At 42.2% G+C, this 20,601-nt stretch overlaps 1 protein-coding gene across 1 annotated transcript in view; it reads right to left on the bottom strand.

Annotated features, from left to right (window-relative positions):
- DRC11 (dynein regulatory complex subunit 11) overlaps nt 1-20,601 on the bottom strand; it is a gene marked incomplete at its 3' end in the record, with an annotated part of 147,095 nt that overhangs the window by 114,346 nt on the left and 12,148 nt on the right. The window contains exons 3-5 of the mRNA XM_080799646.1: nt 19,597-19,716; nt 16,100-16,291; nt 14,236-14,307 (exon numbers count right to left, since the gene is read on the bottom strand). Coding sequence (XP_080655772.1) covers nt 14,236-14,307; nt 16,100-16,291; nt 19,597-19,716 — 384 coding nt within the window. The remainder of the gene's footprint in view (nt 1-14,235; nt 14,308-16,099; nt 16,292-19,596; nt 19,717-20,601) is intronic.

Below are 20,601 nucleotides of genomic sequence, written 5' to 3'. Positions count from 1 at the left end.
ACTGTATCATCTATGTTCTTGACATTATTGATGTCCGTTGTATCTCTATGGTGAAAATACTATATAATGGTATGCTAGAATGTGTATCTTCCCAACTGTGTTATTCCCGTTAGTAGCTTGAATGGGCTACGATGGGAATATTTACACCATGGAAATTAGCAAATGCTTTTTAAATTTAACTCTAAGTTGTTCTGATTTCTGTTTACTCTTTGTCTTTCTTGTGTTCCATTTTCCTTTTGCTGAAGCATGCCCATGAGGGTAACCTTCAGGGTGGACACATGCAGCCGTAAACCTTCCAAGTACTTGCCCTTCAGAGATGTTTCCTTGGGCCCCTCCCACCTGAATGGCGTATGGCAGCTTCCCTGGAGGGGACTTTAGGAAGCAGAGCCCGCAGTGACCGGTTTGTTGGACACTGTTGTTCCTTGTGGATAAGCTCTTCTCCCTTCTGCTTTATACTCTGAGCTCTGAACGTTTATTGAAATCCGACTAGCTGTGGGCAGGTCCTCACTCACCCTAGTCCCCCTTTGGCGGGTCCACTCAATATTGAAGATTATGTCTTCCACTCTGAAAATGTCCCTTCTGTTATTTCTTTTCCCCCCATTTCTCTCTCTGCAACAAATATTAGCTAAAACGGCAAGCCACCGGATTAATCTCCCACAGCTCTGACTTTCCTCATCTATGGTCCTTCTCCCCTTGATCTATTTGCACTGTTATAGGAGGTTCTTGAACTTTATCTTCCAGAACTCATTTGGTTTTCAGTGATGTCCACTTATTATTTGCATTTATTTAACATTTTATGGGGGGTTATTGTTTTGCCTTTGGGGGCATGCTTTTTATTTTCCCAGAATTCTTTCTTATTTTATTTTTGCTCTCTTCTTGTTTTTAGTAGTCATTTTGTTTGGGGAATTTTTTTTTTTTTTTTAAGAGGTAACGTACCCTCAAGTACACTGGTGAGTAATTTTTTCCAAATTCTGCCCCCCTTCAAAATTCTGGAGGGCTTAAAAAACAGATTCCCAGTTTCATCCTGGCAGTGAGGAAGCAGGAAGAAACTAGTAGTTTTGGAATTTCCTTTAGGTGATTCTGGTAATTATCCAGGGTAGGGTTTAGTAACCTGTAGCCCACAGGTCAAACCTGACCCACATGCATGTTTTTGTAAATAAAGTTATACTGGATCATGGCCAAGCCGATTCATTTGCATACTTTCTGTGGCTGCTTTCACACTCCAAGGACAATGTTGAATAGTTGTGGCAGAGATTGACAACGAAGGAGAAGGGGGAGAGGGAGGAGGGGAGAGGGGAGAGGAGCCGGAGAGGGAGAGCGGAGAGGAGGAGACAGAGGAGGAGGGGCTGTTTCATAGAAAAATCGCAGAAGATGCAGGAATCCCTTGCTTCTGAGTGCACTCTCACTCTATGGAAGTAATCCCTCAATCTTTACAATAATCCGGCCAGGCAGGCATTTGTAGAAGACAAAGAAATTAACCAGAGAGGCTAATTAGCTTTCCCAAATTCACACAGCTGGAAAATGGAAGAGGCAGGAAACAACCCCAGCTTTATCTGACTCAAAGCCACGCTGCTCCAGGGTTTGGGACAACAGCCTGGGTGCGAGCTGGGGCTCAGGTGATTCTGTAAAGTCACCGGATTTTACAATTTTGGGTGATTTTGTAAAAGACATCGACACTGGTGAGGCTCAGTTTCCTCCTCTTTAATGAGTACAGCAGCAGACTGTGAAGACTGAGGGGAACCCTCTCTGTGTGGTCCTGCTACAGAGCCTGGCACTGAGTGACCCATCTGTGCATTTCCTGCTGTTACGGCGACTGTCACCATAACGTCAGGTGCACCAACGTCTAAGCATGTGAACCCAGAAGCGCTAGGAGTGACTGTTCCAGGAAAATTTCAGGGATAAGAGAAGAACTTTAAAGTTCATCTCAAAAGCTCTGAAACAAATCCAAGACAAAATTCAAGTATAGGACAAAATTTTGCCTCATTTACAAAGGACATTAACAAAATCATACATTTAAACAAATTAGCAGGAAAAAAGATATTGTTAAAGACTCAATTGACACCATATACTAAAATAAATTCAAAATGGATGAAATGGGTAATTCTAACAAGTATGCATGTACAGCCCCACACCCCGGCACAATCTCGAAGAGATACCTATGACCCTCTGGGAGTGATTTCTCAACTAGAAACTGCAATCGAGATGCCATTAGAACATAGCACCCACTTAACAACACGAAGTCTGTGAAAAAGATGAAAAAAATTATATATATACTATTTAAAAATATGCATTAGAAAGTCTAAAGAACTAATCCAGTTGTCTGAGTTTAATATAACGAAGATATACAACTTTTATGGCAGAAAAAAATGTTAAAACTGCTTCAGAAGTGAATCTAGAATGAAAATAACAGAATGACTTTAAAGAACAACGTTCACAACAAGTGATCTAAATTCACTCTCTATGCAGTTGCTCAAGGCATGACTGTATTATATATCTTGTGCCAAAATAGAAATTTCCTTTATTTAATCATTTTAAAAAGTACCAATTCTGATATGTTTCAGGTCATTTTTTTTATTCCTAGTGTTTACATTTTAACCTTACGGAATGGGAGTTTTTAATCACGGATGAATTTTTATCTGATCTCTGCAATGACTATTTTAAAGTTCATTGTTTTCATGAAGATATTAAAATGGCTCTCTACTACAAATGATCCAAATTTCTTTGTCTGTAATGAATGTGCAAAATTGTTTTGGAGTCTTGCATTAATGTTGATTCTCTACTCTATCAATCAATCATATGGTATTGCTTTACCCCTAATAGCATTGTTTTTATGGTAATTTACAGCAGATTTCTTTCATAGATGGACACGTACAAACTACATTGTAGCTGGTCTTTCTCCCTTTTGTCCCCTGAAAATGAAGCAATGTGTAGGTGACCCTGATTTGGGTCTTGGCAATAGCTCTATAACACGATGGAGCATCCTACCAACTTCCTAGCACTTCTTAGTGCTTCCTAACACCTAGCAAGGGGAGCAGAGAAATCTCTCAGCTCTCACTAGATTTTTTTAAGAACTCTCGTGGTGCATGCTCTGTCCTCTGCATTCTTCCTCTGCATTTCCTTACTGATGTTCCATCCATTTTGGAAGTAGAAATGAGGACCACGACTATCCCATTGAACAGATGAGGACACTGAGGTTCGTGCCTAAGTGGCTCTCCCAAGTCATTCTACGTTAATGAAGAAGCTGGCAGTAAGGTTCCCTGAGTCCTTCCGTTCTGTGTTTCTCCTATTACACCACGCTGTGCTGTTAATATGTGTGTATTCATGCGTGTTTCTTGATATAGACTGTCTCTGACAAAAATACATTTGGGGTCATTTGTAGCTTCTTTCTCTAGTTGCTTCTGAATTTAAAGGTTATAATATATTTAGGTCCTATGTTAATGAGCAGCTTTTCCTTTGGGCTAAAACATCTTTTCCTCGTTAGCAACTTTGGTCATATGGAATTCAAATTTGTTAACTCACCGCGTAAACAGCAACTCATTTAAAAATAAATTACGAATATTAAAGGGAAATAGAGAACATGATAATACACTATACATTGAAATACATCAGCTGTAGAATAATGCATCTTAATGAAGGCTTCCCATGTGAATAAACCATTATATTTACAAGCTTTCCACGGTTAATGACCCGGAACGGGATAGCGAAACCTATGTTTATAGCAAGGTCCTCTGTCAGCAAAAATATACATATTAATAATTGATGTTGCTGTAAAAATAGGACGTCTGATGATGCTTCCCGGTTTGTGGGGAAATAGGACTCCACGGTCCATTACCTTAAAATGCTTATCTAATGTTTGATGGGCTTTGTCTTTAAAAATCCTTGTTCAAATTAGTCAGATAAAATGGACATTTGTCCACATGAAAATCCGTTCGATTTATCAGTCACAGATACACTTGCAGAAGAGGGATTTAAGGCTGGCATCGTTCTCCAGAAGCTCATTGTCTTGGTAGCTTTTGCTTCCTCATGGTGGCCAAGTTGGAGCAGGGAGAGGAAGGGAAAGAGTCTATTCCAAGCAAGTGGCCGTCCCGGGAAATCTATGCACAGATTGATTAGCTCCAGCATCTCCCGAACACAGCGTGTGCCGCTGTTCATTAGGAAGCCGCGAGAGGCAGGCTCAGGGGGCCCCCCACTCCCGCCACATGCTTCCTGCTCTAATTTTGCTCATGGAATGCACGCCTCACGCAGCGGAGGGGGGCTGCTCTTCGGCTGGTCCATTGCAAGATGGTGCGTGTGGTGTTCCTCAGTGCATGAAAATAAGCCATTTTGTTACATCATTTCGTTTAGAGGAACACATCTATATTTATGTGTCTGCATTTATACAAACACACCTACTTATAAAGATGAACCTGGCAGGAGAAGTGGGAAAAAACTACGCAGAGCCCCAGCCAGTGGTTTTTTTGGGCTCTCTGCTCCTGGTGATGACGGTGGGTCCTCATTTTAGGATGTCACAATTTAAGTTGGTGCAAAACTATTAAATTTTATATATATATATATATATATATATATATATATATTTAGCCCACAAGCCTAGCTTCTAAAAATTTAGTCATTTGAAGATCTGCTAAGCGAGGAGCAGGGCCAGAATGGGTAAGTTGAGTTTATTATTGATTAGTGATAGCACCCTCATCGGCTACTTTGGTGTCTTACTCTCTTGAAATATTTTTTTAAAATAAACTTATTTTTAAGTAAACTTGGATGATGGCCCTTCTAGGTCAGGAGGCCCGATTTTAAGTGATTGACAAATATTAACTAATTTATTCCTCCTAATGGCCTTGTTTTTGTGTGTGTGTTTTGTGTGTGTGTGTGTGTGTGTGTGTGTTTAGTAGGTGGCATTCTTATCTTCATTTTATAGGGAAGGAAGTGGAAGTACTGGAGGGTCACACAGCCCCGTGACCTTGCCTGTGTCACACAGCCCTGCAGGGCAGACTGGGGCTTTGGCTCACCGGGTCTATTTCTGGCATCTCTGCTCTGACCCTCTAAGCTCGGCTGTGTCTCTCCACTGATAGGTTTCTTCTGCCTTAACCCACTTTTGTCTGAAAATGGTTTTTTTAGGGGTAATATAGACCATATAGTTTAGAAACCGTGCATTTGTAATTTTGATAGATATATTGCTCATGTGCCCTGCAGAGGTGTTAGAGGTTTTTCTCTACCCGCAACAGTGTAGGACAGAGCCTGTCTTTCCATCTTTTGCCAACATGGTGACATTAACTCTTTCGGTCTTAGCTAACTTAAATAAGTTAAAAAAAATTGGCAATTTGTAAGCATTTTTGAATCATGAATGATGTGAACCTCTAAACCCATGATATTAAACCATTTGAAGAAAAGCAACCGCTAACGGTCCCCTGGCACTCATTGTGAATGTGCCAGAGGCTATTTTAAATGCTTGACAGATAGCAATTTCTTTAGGAATGAACACGTATCTAGGAGTCAGGTGCCACAACCATCTCCGTTTTACGCATGTGGAAACTGCGGCGCCCAGAAGTCAAGTCACCACCCAAATTCCCCCAGCTAGGAAAGAGGAGAAGCAGGATCTGAACACGGGCAGGAGGGCTCCAGCGTTCATGGTCCTAACTGCTCTACCTGCTGCATTAACAGACTGCGTAATGGGCCCTAATCTAAGATAGATGAGGACGAATGTCCTACCCCAGGATGTAGGTAAAGAAACCCTGGGATCAGACGACAAAGGGAGGGTAAGAAGAGAATTCTTTTTGTCATGTAACTTCTGATAATCTGGGGACCCAGGCCAAGAGTAAAGCAGAATCACAATAGTAACAACATCAAACTAAAAGTGCCCAAGTAGCTAGACTGTAAAATCCCATTTAATAGAAAATGGTGTCCTCCCTCAAGCTCTGATCACCCTGCTCAGCCTAAGAGCCCTTCATGCACCCCTCTACTAAAGTCACTGCCTTTCCTGGTTTCCTAACTTTTTTCTGGGGCAACACACATAGTGTGGGTGGCATGTGGGCGGCACATGCTGTCTTTGGGATCCTCAGAATTCTCCCCCCGCAGCTATCTCAGGTGGCTGCGGATTAGACCCAGACCCTGTGGGCTGCCCCAAATCCACTGCTTTTTGAGATCCTACTTTTAACAGACTAATTTCAACTTCATAAATCTGAGCAGCAAATAACAAAGGCAAGAGAGTTTATATTTGGGAATTGGTGGCATGTGTCTTTTATGAAATGACTTATTTTGGAACACATTGTGTTTCATTCCAGATGAGAGTTATCACACTTTTTCGTGATTCAGTTACTATGACACTGTACTACAGTTTTCCAAAAGGATCAATGTTGGCCACGATTCCCTAAAGGCATATGGTATTCCAAGCTCCTGGATAGGCCCTTTACCTCTAAACTCTCTTGAAGCCCTTCTAATAGCTTTGTGAAATAGATAGCAGCATCCTGCTCTTACAGAAGAAGAAAGTGAGGCTCGGAGGGAGGGTAAGTATGTTGCTCTACCTGCCCCCCCGCCATGTGCCCCGTTGTAAACCTGGGTGCCCATTCCCAGCTGGCGATGCCATATGCCTGGGTCTTCATCATCATGGTGGACGAAACCCTTCAGAGCTGGTGCCTGAAGACTTGCACTCATTTCTAAGAGGATGCCTCCCCCAGAGACAGGGAACAGCTCTTTTGCCTTTAGAAAGTAAAATAAAACTAAAACAAAGTAAAAGAGAACCCCAGATAGAATGGCAAATCCGTGTTTTGGGGAATAAATTTATTTCTAGAAACAAACATCATTTGAAGCCAACTATAATGAATGATACACACGACCATGTGGGATGACATGGGTTTCAGTTGAAACTAAAGTGTGACTGTGAGGGGCCCTTCACTTTGGTTCTTGATGCATTTTGGCTTTGACAATAGTTCCCAAAGAGCCCATGACTGCAGAGGGCGCCGGAAGCACCGCCTTCCCAAGGGGATCCTTTGATGGACCTGCCTTTTGAGAATTCTGTGGGTGCCCAAGCTCCAACTTTGGGTTATTTGTTAATCAGAAAGACCATACTGACCAAAATAATCGATAATATAGCTTGTTTGATTTTAGAATCTGAAGGTAAGCAGGGTTTTATGGTGCTTCGAGGCTTTCATTGACTCATTTCAAAGTGACAGTTCCTCCTCTTTAATAAGTGTCCCCCAGTGTTCTTTCTTATAATGAAAACACTGCTAGCTCCAGGGTAACACAAAATATATGATGGGCATGACCATAGGACAAATTATTTCAAAGAGATCCACAGAAGGAAATGTATTACATTCATTAAGTTTCCTTCCACTCGATCCACTCCATTGGCTCTGCCAATTAAAATAACTGCACATGAATTTTTAGAGCGCTATTTATTTTCTCTGTAGATTTCAGAATATAAATATTTCAAACGGCAATATCAAAAAAATAATTTGTATGACAATGGGAAAGAAAACGTTTGGTCAGGAATGGAAGACATAATGATATCTCTTGTTCTAATTCTGGTTTCAGTTACTAAATACCTGGAAACAGGCCAAGCTTCCCAAAACATACAAATACTGTTTTGATCAGATAAGTCAATGGTTTATTCATTGGCATGATGTAACAAAATGAAATAATGGAAAAGTGAAATTTTAAAATGAGTGGACAATATCTTCATTAGTGACAGAGTGGGAAATAGATTCAATTGAAAACATTTCTTGGAGTTGGGATAATGGATTTTCATGGTTATCAGCCAGAGAACAGAAGATACCATTCTTCTAAGAATTGAATCCATATATTTCTCAATGGTGTAAAGTTTCAGTAGAACACACACTAGCAGGAGGAGATGTACTTGAAAAGAAAGGCAAACTGAAGAAAGTCACATTTAACATGAAACAGACAAGTTGGTCTCTTTATAGTATCCAAAACCCTATAATGCTGAAAAATTAATACAGACTTCTTTGATTTGAGCTGAGCAGATGCAAACTCCAAAGTAAAACAGAAAAATTATAGTAATAAACGTGTAATTCTATCTTTGTGTGCTATCAGTGTAAGCAATTAAGACTTCAGGATGAAAAAGAGTGCTGGGCCATTCCCAGGTTTCTGGAATGCTACACTCAGGAGATGTTCAGTAAATGCATGCTGAATTAGATGGAAAGGAATTTTTTTTTAAAAGATTTTATTTATTTGACAGAGAGAGAGAGATCACAAGCAGGCAGAGAGAGAAAGGGAAGCAGGCTCCCTGCCTAGCAGAGAGCCTGATGTGGGGCTCAATCCCAGGAGCCCAAGACCACGACCTGAGCCGAAGGCAGAGGCCCAACCCACTGAGCCACCCAGATGTCCCGGAAAGGAAATTTTTAAATCAAACTACTAATGTAAAATTACGTGTCAAACTTAGATGATCTTAGATTGAATCTTCTGACTGCTAGTTTAGTGTTGAAAATAGAAAGGTGGAGTTAATCATTGTGTTGATCATGACATCTTGCGCCTGTGTGCCCCAAAGGGTGGGACAGAGAAACACATTTGTGTCATTGTCTATCTCCCCATCCGTAGGCACCAAATGGTCTGGAGATCTCAGGAGGAAAAAAAAAATGATATGATTCTACAGCCATTTGCTTTCATTTTAAATGTATATGTTCTCCCAGTTAATGCAGTAAAATTTACGCATATTGGAATATACAAATACAGAAAAAATCTTCTGAAGTCCCCACATTAAAAAAGAGCGCTATTCGAATGTGGTATCTTTTCTTTCTTTAGCATGTGCATAGATGTGTGAATATATTTAGTTGAAATCATATTCTATGTATAATTCTACACCTTGAATTTTCACTTAGCGCATTTTCATGTCATAAAAAATTAGTCACGAACATGCTTTTCCATGGTGACATACTGTGGCATCAATGTAGGTCCACCAGAAGTTGGGGACTTACATCCCTACTCCGATGGGTTTTATTCCCAATTTTTCATTATTAAAAAGGCACTTTTTAATATTTAATTTTAATCAAATTTTAATTAAATCAAATCATTAAATTTATTTTATTATTTAATTTATTTATTATATTAATTATTGTTATAATTATATTATACATTATTATTAATTAAATTAAAATAAAAAATTTAATTAATATTTAAAATTTAATATTTAATATTTTAAAAATAAATTAAAATTTTAAATTTTAAATTAAATTTTAAATTAAATTTATATTTAATTAAAAATTATTCTTAAAAAGAACACTTTTTAAGGAGATTTCCATGCACATAAATCTCTACTTCTGATGATTTCCTTAATACAGAAATAGAGCATGGGGGCAAAGGGATTTAAATATGTTAATGAACTTGGGGCACCGTGCTCAGGGTCTTTTAGAAAGGCTGAGTTGTTTTAACTCATGGTGTAGGAGAAAGAGTGTCTCCTCCTACTCTTGTCAATAATTACAATTTGAAAAAACTTTTTTTGTTTGCTTATAAGATAGAAAGAACTTACCCTATCTCACCAATTCTAAGATGCATAGTTTTGCATAGTAAACTAGTTTTCCTGGTTAAACGTAACTGAAATCAGGGATGGATGTGTCTTATCATCAAGGTTGTGTTTTGGCTTATTCGACAATATTTGCTTTCTTTAAAAGCACGTAAAAATCATGATGCATCTTACAACTGATAACATCAGGATTCAAGGAAATGCAGTATCTCATTTAATTTTTAACTTGTTATTTTATGACCACTAGTGATTCATGATTCTTATAGAACCATTTCAGTATACATTTCAATGTCCCGGACAATTAAAACAATTTTTAAAATCGTGGTTAAAAAGGCCATAACGAAATTTTATCACTGTAGCCATTTTTGGAGATACAGTTCTGTAGTGTTAAGGGTATTCATTCACCTTGTTGGGACACAGATCTCTAAAACTCTGAAATTTTACAAAACTGAAACTCCATGCCCACTGGGCGGCATTTGCTTCCTCTCCCTCCCTCAGCCCCTGGCAGCCACTGTTCTATTCTGTTCCTGAGTCTGATGACACTAGGTGCCTCAGATAAGTGAATCACACAGTACTTCTCTTTTTGTGAGTGCTTATTTTACTTAACATAATGTCCTCAAAGTTCGTCCCTGCTACAACATGCAGCAGGATTTCTTTCTTTCTTTCTTTCTTTTCTTAAGATTTTACTTATTTGACAGAGAGAGAGTACAGAAGCAGGAGGGAGATGCAGAGGGTGAGGGAGAAGCAAACTTCCCGATGAGCAGGTAGCCCAACGTTGGGCTCAATCCCAGGACCCTGGGATTATGACCTGAGCCGAAGGCAGACACTTAACTGACTCCCCAGCATTTCCTTCTTTTTATGACTAAATAATATTCCATCCAGCGAATGTGTTAAATCCTAAAAATCTCCAGGGCGCCTGGATGGTTCAGTCAGTTAAGCGTCCGACTCTTGATTTCAGCTCAGGTCTTGATCTCATGAAGGTCATGAGTTCAAACCCTGCATTAGGCTTTGCACTGGGCTTGGAGCCTACTTAAAAAAAAAAAAAGTATGTATATATTTACATATATATTTATTTATACATATACATTTATATTTATATGTACTATATAAATATATATAATTACATTTATATGTATAATATTTATTATATTTATATGTATTTATAAATAAGTAAATATAAATATAAAGATAAAATCTGCGACAGCAGGCAGAGACTGCTTGCCCACGTGGCTCTTGCAGCGTGACCCAGCAACAAACACGGTGCAGGATGGGTTCTGGTCCCCAGGGGTCTCAATTCCAAAAATAAACGTTGACTTATCTTTTAAATTCAAAGATCAAAGGGAAATCAAGAACGTAGGTGATCAAGATCAAGGTGTTTCTCAAATCATGTAAGGCATACTCAGGTACGATTTACCATAGTTTTTTGGACAATAAAGGCGGGACGTCACAACTGAGACTTTCTAAGCACGTGCAGTGGTCCCACACCCCTTCACGGGGAGACTATGCTCTTCCGAGTGTCTGGAACCCAGAGCTGAATTCCTTCCTCGAGCAAAATAATTCACATTTTTAATTCTGTGCTGACAACAGAGGTGGTGCACAGAGGCCACAGCTGGAGGTGGGGCGGTCCAGGATGTGGGGCCGGAGGGAGACATAAGACATTCCCAGACGAAGTGTACTCACCACGCCATTTGTTATTTAGAACGTGCCGTCATCAAATTGACGCAAGTTACACAGTTACATCCTGAATGCGGGACTGAATTATAGTTTTTCTATATTTAACAATATCACTGAGAAGATCTTCTAATGTATTTAAATCTAAAATCTCAGGACAGAAAATCTAAATATTTTCATACCCGAAGACCTGATGGAAACACAGCGTCAGCGGACGTGTTTATGACTGATCACAGATCAGCGGAGCTGCCTGCCTCCCTGCTCCTGCTCAGTCACACCCCGGTGACCACTCGATTTCTCTCCTCTAACAGTGAGATGTGGGAGTGCAATGTGAGCAAATATAACTCCCACAGAGGAAGAAAAGACTAATATAACGACACCCACAACCCTACACTGGTTAAAAAAGTACAAATCACATTTTTTTTCACTTACAGTATTCTCTGCATATTAACTTACAAATAGAAAGGAAAATCTTAAATCCTGATTTTTGTCCTATTGAGATATACATTTGATAAGAACTACACAGAATTGGGAAAAGGTATTACGAATTGATATTATTTAATTTTAAAGTTTTTTTAAAAGTTAGTTTCTGGGGAAGAATTTCGTGATTCATCAGTTGCGTCTAACACCCAGTGCTCATTCCTTCCCGTGCCCTCCTGAATGCCGGTCACCCAGGGACCCCCGCCCCAGCGGCCCTCAGTTTGTTCCCTAGAGCTCAGCGTCTCTTACACAAAGTTTCAGTGAAAAGTGCTACAAATTGCTTAAACCATGATTCCTATCTTTTTTCCCCTCTGACAAAATTCTGAACACATATTTTATCTGTAATTTTTTAGACATAAGATATATGTTGAAGACAGAGAAATGTAAAAATAAGTAAAAGCATAACTTTAGGATCACGTGTTCACACTCATACACTTTGCGCCACACAGAGAAACCTTAAACATCACTCCTGAACATACCCAATGGGCTGTTTTAACTGTGTGAACTGTTTCTGGACACCAGTCTATGACTGTAAAACTACCCTAATGTGAATATTTATATATTGTAAACTTTGCTCACTTTCTTCTTCTTTTTTTTTCAGCAAAGAAGTTGCAAAGGGTGGGGATTTCTGAGCAAACAGGTATAAGTGTTTTAACGTGTGTGATGAGACAAACTGTCTCCAGTGGGTGGGTGCGCACTTAAACCCTGTGAGTGGTCCCCATGCAACCTTCATCCCTGGGTCCTTTCCCAGACTGGGCATCCCCATGCCTGGTTTATTTTTCTTTCATTAGCATAGGTACTTAAAGATGGTTGTTGGCCTCTGTTTTGGATGGTGTTGGCCTCTGTTTTGGAAATGTGTTGCTGTGCTGGCTCTTCCCACTCACCCTTCTCCCTCACCCCTGCCTGGTCACCCGTGTCCCCGCGGAACTCCCCCGGCCTCTCTGTCCCAGTAACTGTCCTGTGCGTCCAACTCCTCCTGGCCTCTGGCTCTCACCGGACTGAAACAAACCCCGGCACTCGGGAGACCTTTCCATCGTTCGCTGTGGTGATCGTTTTATTGAGATATTTTATCTCTTTGATCTGTTTTGATATTTAGACTTCCCTAGATAATCTTCTCTGTTCAGTATTTTCTAATTTGTGACCATGGTCACTCATGATACTAACAAGTTTTTGTTTTTTTTTTAATGTATTGGTATCTGTGGTTATATAGAGTATATTTGTGTTTTTATTTCTTCTTTTAACCTCACCAGAGCTTGGTTCCTGATCAGCATTTTCAAAGACTAGGTCACAGTGTTTACCAATATTATCAGGGCAGTGTTTTTCTCCTGGCATGAAACAGGGAGCCCCGAATAATGTAGATCATTCCAGTGCACCAACTCAATGCTGTTAACAGGCTTTCAGTTGTAATATCCTTTCAAGGACAGCGAGCAGGTCAGGAAGCAAAACTCGCCAGATTGGTCACTGTCTGTGGTGGTAACTGGCTCTGAGAAGAGCTGGCATGGAGGGTTTGAGAGCTGCCTTCAAATCCTTGAAGGCTCATCAGGTGACAGGGGAAGCAGACACGTTCTGAGTTGCCACAGGGGACAGAACCACAGCCAAGCTGTGGCACCCATCGGCCAGCAGCCTTGGGTGCTGAATGAAAGGAAGACGCTTCTAGAATGGAACAGAATGGGCAGGCCTGGGAAGCAGGGGCTCTACCTGCAGGAGGGGCTCAGGCAGAGGACAAACGAGACCTCCTCAGAGGTCTTTGGCTTGATGATGCAGATAATGTAGAAAAGTCTTTTGCACAGATGGGGACTCTAAACTGGTCCCCTAATGACCCCCACCTCCTGGTGTGCATCACGCTTGCTTCTAACCCATCACCCAGTGGTGATGCATGCCACTTCTGTGGTCATTGCATGAGATTGTAGGTGTCCCCTCTCTCCCTTGCTAGCTCTGGTGAAGCAAGTGACCACATGGAAAGGCCCACCCGACATGGAGCTGGGGTCCGTCTCCAGCGAGCAACTAGCAAGAAACAGGCCTTCAATCTGCAGCCCACGAAGAGCTAAGTCCTGCCAACAAGCACACAAGCCTGGAAGTGGCTTCTGCCCTGCTGGGCCCCCAGTGACACCCGGCCCTCAGACTTGCGAGATCCTGAGCAGACCATTCTGCTAAGCCCAGACCCCGACCCACAGCAGCTGAGGTGATGAGTGTGTGTGAGCTGGTAAATGGTGGTAATATTGTCACAAGGCAACAAATGACTAATACGGACCCTTTCAGCTCTGATTTGGCAATCACCATGGAGATCCCGTGAAAACACCCATCTCAGGGCAAACCCATGCTCTTGGCTACAGATGCTGAGGAAGACACACGTCTTAAAGAAACCTCTATGCGGGGCGCCTGGGTGGCTCAGTGGGTTAAAGCCTCTGCCTTCGGCTCAGGTCATGATCCCAGGGTTCTGGGATTGAGCCCCGCATCGGGCTCTCTGCTCACTGGAGAGCCTGCTTCCTCCTCTCTCTCTGCCTGCCTCTCTGCCTACTTGTAATCTCTGTCTGTCAAATAAATAAATAAAAAAAAATCAAAAAAAAAAAAAAAAAAGAAACCTCTATGCATATCCTGTCTGCAGGAGGACTTACCATCCCCAGGAATATCATCTCCTCTTCTCTCTGTTTCTTGGTTTTCTGGCATTGATTAAAACCTCGCCAAACCTAAAAGGAAAGAAATGGTTACTTGTCCAATACATCAAAGAAATAAATGGTATAATCACTGTCTTGAAGAGATAATCTACACCTTTACGTTCATCCCAGCATTACTGACAACAGAGATGACATGGGAACAACCGGTCAGTTGATGGATAATAAATGTGGTATATAAACAAAGCAGAATATCATTCAGCCAAAAAAAAAAAGAAGGAAATCCTGACATTTGTGACAACATGCATGAATTTGGAGGGCAGCGTGCTAAGTGAAAAAAGTCATAGAGAATGACAACTACTACATCATCTCCCTTAGCTATGGAATCTAAAATACCGAATTCTATAAACAGAGTAGATTCGGGATCACCAGGGGCTGGAGGGTGAGGAAAACGTGTGAAAGTGGCCAAAAGATATAAACTTTCAGTTTTCAGATGAATGAGTTCCCTACGTACAGCAGGGTGACTGTAACCAACACAATGTTGTGTCCTTGAAAGCTGCTAAGACAGCTGGTCTTGAGTGTTCTCACTATAGAAACGGGTAATTATGTGATGTGAGATGTTTTAATTATGCTTACGGTGATCATTACTTTGTAATATATATGTCTATCGAATCATGATGTCATCCATCTCAAATGTGCGCAATGTTTTATGTCAGTAATGGTGGATGAGGCTGTGAGAGAAGAAATGACTTGTAATTTTTTTTTTAAAGATTTTATTTATTTATTTGACAGACAGAGATCACAAGTAGGCAGAGAGGCAGGCAGAGAGAGAGGAGGAAGCAGGCTCCCTGCTGAGCAGAGAGCCCGACGCGGGGCTCCATCCTAGGACCCTGAGATCATGACCCGAGCCGAAGGCAGAGGCTTAACCCACTGAGCCACCCAGGCGCCCCTGACTTGTAATTTTGATTAGGGACAGTCCCCTACCTGGGTTTCTTCAAGAGAAACTTCCAGATTTCAGGAGTGTAGGGTTAGATCTAAGGGGGGCACTTTATAGTTTTAAAAGAAAAATTTTCACTCAAATGTGGGGAAATAGAACATGGTCATGTCCAAGACTGATAACAGCTCAGCTCTGAACTCAGATGCTTGTTTACAACTTCCTATCTTCATAGAAACTTGAAAGGAAACAGTCTGTTATGGGTCCCTCCATTCTCTGCCCTCCACCCCCATTCAGACCCCAGCAGGGATGGGGTCCTGACTCTCTCGCTGGGGTCTGTGTCCTCCTGGTGACTTCCTTCTCTCTCTTCTCATTCTCATTTGTCCTACATGCCAGCTTCTACATTTTCCTGCAAGCGACCTTAGCCTCCATTTGGGACGAGATAAGGTGCAAACCCATGGTGCTCATCTGGGGAGGAAACCTCAGGCCCACTTCTAAAGGCAACATCGATATCCTGGTGCTTAGTGACGGTCACTGGCATTATGAATAGCACACACCAGCTCCGGCCAGCAAGTGTGGACCCTTGCTCCCTTTCTGTGATTACGTCTATGTGTGAATGCACATTGAGGATATAAACCCTCAATGAATTTTCTGCCACATTCTTTCCTACAATTATCAATGACCTTTAAAAATATTTGAACGAGATGCCCTGCATTTTATACCAATTTATAATAAAATCTAAAAAAACATGACCAAGCTTAGTTAATGGTCTCTCCAGGGCAAGATAAAAAAAAATCTCTCTGGAATTTAAAATCCAGCTCTATTAAAGGTAGGATTTTGTGACTTGGGCTTTCTGAGCTCCCCCCTGACCCTGGGGTGTGTCTCTGGCTGTGTCAAGACACCTGTCCCCAGCTCCCCGAGCACCACGCACACCTTCTGAATCTGCAGTGCAGCGGCTCCCGTGTCGATGACTTTCTCGCCAAGTATCCTGCCTTGCTTAGCTCTGTATTCTTGGAGGAAGATCTGCTTCATGAACATCGCTCTTAGGCGACCTTGCCGTGCTCGCTCAGCGATCTGGATTAGTTTAACAGCCTCTTCTAGGGGGATACTCTTTGCAGTGTATTTCTGTGAAAACTTTAAAGTTAAATCAATGTTTAAACAGGTTAACTCTGTCAGTTGGTCCCAGATACATCATGTGCTTACTTCTAACACAAGCTTGCTAAGAGTTCCCAAGCTGTTGATTGAGAGTCTGATGGGGGTTTAATACTAACTATCTCACTTATCAATTATGTGAATTTTTCTTTTTTCTTTTTTAAAGGTTTTATTTATTTGACAGACAGAGATCACAAGTAGGCAGAGAGGCAGGCAGAGAGAGAGAGAGAGGAGGAAGCAGGCTCCCCACTGAGTGGAGAGCCCAATGTGGGGCTCAATCCCAGGACCCTGGGATCATGACCTAAGCTGAAGGCAGAGGCTTTAACCCACTGAGCCACCCAGGAGCCCCCAATTATGTGAATTTTGATAACCTGCCGTGCTCAGGCTCTGGTTCCCTATTTAAGAAACCCCATAAGCATTCCTCTTCCATTCCGAACAAAATACCAATTAGTTCCATAATATTTTAGGTTGGCAGGAAATTATACCAGGAATGCCAATAAAATGAATTCAATAAACCTCAAAATTGCTCTTCATGTTTTATTAACTTAGTAGTAGAAACATATAAATTAAAAGCATATCTTTAATACGAGAACTTAAAATTTAAAAATCATATGAAGTAAAATGCTGACATCAAAATCCGTTACAGGATGATCTAGTAATCACGAGTGAGGTTAAAATCATTCTAGGAGTATTCAATTATGTGTGAAATGTCTTCTAGTCCTTACGAATTTGCATTTCAAAACATCCAAATGGGATGGGAAGATTATAATTGGAGAAACACCAGGGCTCGGGTGGTAAAATGCTGCCTTGGGGGAATCAGGTGGTCTAGGGGGAGACAAAGCCAGGTGTGAGACTGTGTGGTTTCCTGAGGAGAGCCAAGAGCAAGGTTGCTGGGGCATCTGGAGCCCTGTGAGAGCTCTGAGTGGATTCAGGGGGCCCTCTATGGCCTTTGGAGTGAGGGAGAAGCTGGGGATATGGCTTGGCTTGGGTGCAGCCTCATACAGGGACAGAGGCAGAAGAGAGAGGCCTTCAGAATCAGAAAACTCCTGATCATGGGCTGAATCCTTGCCAAGGTCTCAGAGGGCGGGGTAGCCCCTTTATCAGGCCATGGTGCCAGACACTGAAGTCCCAAGTGTGGGGTGCTCCGGTTCATCCCCAAAGCCCCTGTTTGCCACGATGATCTCTTGTCTGTGGGGGTGGGTGTGGGGGGATAGTGTCCAGGAAGGAGCAGGGAGAGGGAAGGGGCATTTACTGAAACCCTACAGAAGCCAAAGGCTTTTCATAGATAATCTTGGCAAATGCACAAAGCAACCCCAAGGTCGGTATTCTTCTGACCAGTCAAGAGTTAAGAAGACTGAGGCTAACCGAAGAAATAGAATTGACATGAGCTGCCACAGTTAGTAAGGGGTGGAGCCAATCTGTGCCAAGACTGACCCTCTTCCCAAAAGAGCATCCGCTAATCCTCGGTGTGGAACCCTGGTTCCCTTCGAGGGGGCTGTTTCACATAACAGTTCTTCAGAGTTCGGTTTTCGGTGAGATCTCATCACCTCAAATTTGCAGTGAACGCACATTTCCAAGAATGCACTGAGCAGGTTAGAGCAGAACGAATATCATGGCGGCATTGAACCGGACAAGGTCACTCTGAAAATCATTACAGCCCTTACTGAAGACTTCTGAGGGTTTGAGTGGTCTGCTTAATACAACAAAGATTTTTGAACATTTATGGAAGACCCAAGAGTAAACACTAACACTAGAGTTGTAGGACTAGACGATAATAGTTGCCTCTCAAAATTCTTTTTGGGCTATATATTGCATATGTCTTCAAGAAATAAGCAGCTTGAGGTGAAAATGGGGTGTCATGAGGCACTGAAGGGTATGAGAAAGGCACATAGATGTCAAGGGCTATTGCCCAGAGCCCGGTGTGTTGCCAACATTGGGCCCACCAGAAGTCGGGGCTGGGAGGGAGATGGACGGCTCTACTTAGCGGAGCCAGCTAGGGCTGGCTGCTGAGAAAGAAGGTTTCTCGCCGCTGACCCTGCCCCAGCAAAGAGGGACAGCAGAAAGGAGAAACGGCCAAGAGGAATTTTTAGGGTTTGACCATAGTGTGTACAATGTCATCTCCACCCTCCACTTCCCCAATAAAATTCTCTGTAAATTCTGCCCTGCTTGTCAACGTTCTGTGCCAGGGGATTCCTTGGGGGAGCTGGGTGAAGGGCTGAGTGCCTCCTTCCGAATGATGCATGGACTGAAGTCACCAGCAGGTGGGGGACAGTGAGATGACCCCTACTCGAAACAGCCCTGGACTGACTTCAGGAATGGAATACAGCGGGAGGCTCAGTCAGTTAGGGGAGAGGTAGAGGAGGGAGAGACTGTCCTAAGTTAGCTGGGTCAGTGCAGGTTGCTGGAGGGACGCTGCATCAAGTCGCGCTCTGCAGAATGAGTACCATTTTGACAGGCTGGGCTGTAGGGAGAAGAGCGAGCCCTCTATGCAGCATGAAGCATGCCCACAGCTGAGAGAGCGCAGAGCGCTGCGTACCGTGTGCCCACCCTCGTGTGTCCCAAGGCGGGCAGACAGGGCACATCCTGTTCCTGCCCCACTGCCCTTCTGGTTGCGCTTGTAATTTTCCTTGGCACTAGGATCCAGGTTGACAACACTCAGTGGGACCTGTCTGTAGGAAGCTCACATGTGCTGCTTTGCCCTGGGCACTGGGGAGTTACTGGGGAGTTACAGTGACCGCTTCACTCGGAATCGTCCCAGCTTGGATGGCAACTGCCACCTCCCTGCATGGGCCACGACCAGCCAGGGCCGTGGAGCACTGATGTGCGGGAGGCAGCGAGGACCACCGAAATGCTCAAGCGGACTTGCCACAAGGTGGGTGCAGCAGTGTTGTGCAGAAAAGTCTGGAAGGGAATGACTGACGGGTAGGTTATCTTAACACTTAATGATTTCACGAGATAACATTCCACTTCTGACTTTAGGTTAGGGGTGTGAGATGAGAACTCAAGCTGAACTGATAAATCAACTCTGTCTCAGAGATGCTGACTGAACCAACAAAGCGTTAGGTTTCAATCTCTGTTTCTAAGTTCTAGAAATATAATGGTCGTGCGTCATCAAAAATATACCCCCAAGGGAAGCAACTTCCTACACATATGGAATAGCAAGAGGGGCGGGTGCCGCTTTCCTCCCACTGGAAATAATCTGTCTCCCACACAATCAGGATGCATAGAAAAAGGTTTTATCAATTATGGAAGGATGTTTATAAAAATGATGTACAAACCTTATCGGGAATATCTAGTCCAATGTCGGCTAATATCTGAGCAAGGATTTTCTCTCTTCCTTTGATGACTTCCAGCTTCTCTTTCAAAAAATACTTGGGAATGGGAATATCTAATTGTTGCTAGAGGAGAGAAAGAATAAGCCAAAGGGCACAATTTTGTCACAGTGGGTCACAACTGTCACCTTTGTCACAATTCCAGAACTCAGATCTGTCTAAACTCTACAGTAAGGACTGCACACTAAAGGGACACGCTTTACCTCCCATCCTGATTTAAGAGGTGATGAGGCCAGTGGCATCAAGAGAATTCATCACTGTTAAGGAGACACAGAACCACATGGAAAAACCATCACCATGGCCCTTATTTTAATCATTACAGTAAAACTTGAGAACTCACATCAGTTAATCCTCAATTAACTAATGATAACTTAATGAAGGCCTTTAAAGAAATATAATATCATCTCAGCCTACCTAAAATAATAACGCAAATTAAGATAGCAAAGCATTGTGATGCAGAGGCCTTTGAATTCAACTTCATAATTTATCATTAGCATCATTATTTGCATGTAAGTGATCACAATTATTTTCCTAATAATGTGTTTTTATTTTTGTCTACATTACCTGAGATTATAAAAATTACTGGTAAAGTTCATTTGCTTTACTAGGAAACTTGTATTTTCATGCAATCAATATAAACTCCTGTTTCTCATTTATGCATATTACCAAATATTTCAGTTAGTGGAGGTCACACGAATATTTCCCAGCCCAAGTTCAACAATCAGGAGTGCAGAAGAGTTTTTCAGGGGTATGGGATGGGCCTGTGGCCATCCCCATCGAGAAACACTGCCCTAGACTCTCAGACACTCCTGGGTGCCTTCTGGTAGACTAACTGGCCCAGCAAAGCTAAGGTTCTGGTCCTCAGGTTCAGCTCCCTTCTTCCCATTTGGGGGTGACTCTCCACACCTTCTCCTCATCCAGGGGATTTTGAACAGGCCTTCCCTTAAAGAA

This window comes from Martes martes (assembly GCF_963455335.1).
Source record: "Martes martes genome assembly, chromosome: 3".
NCBI lineage: Eukaryota > Metazoa > Chordata > Mammalia > Carnivora > Mustelidae > Martes > Martes martes.
This window is presented reverse-complemented; position numbering and strand designations above follow the sequence as displayed.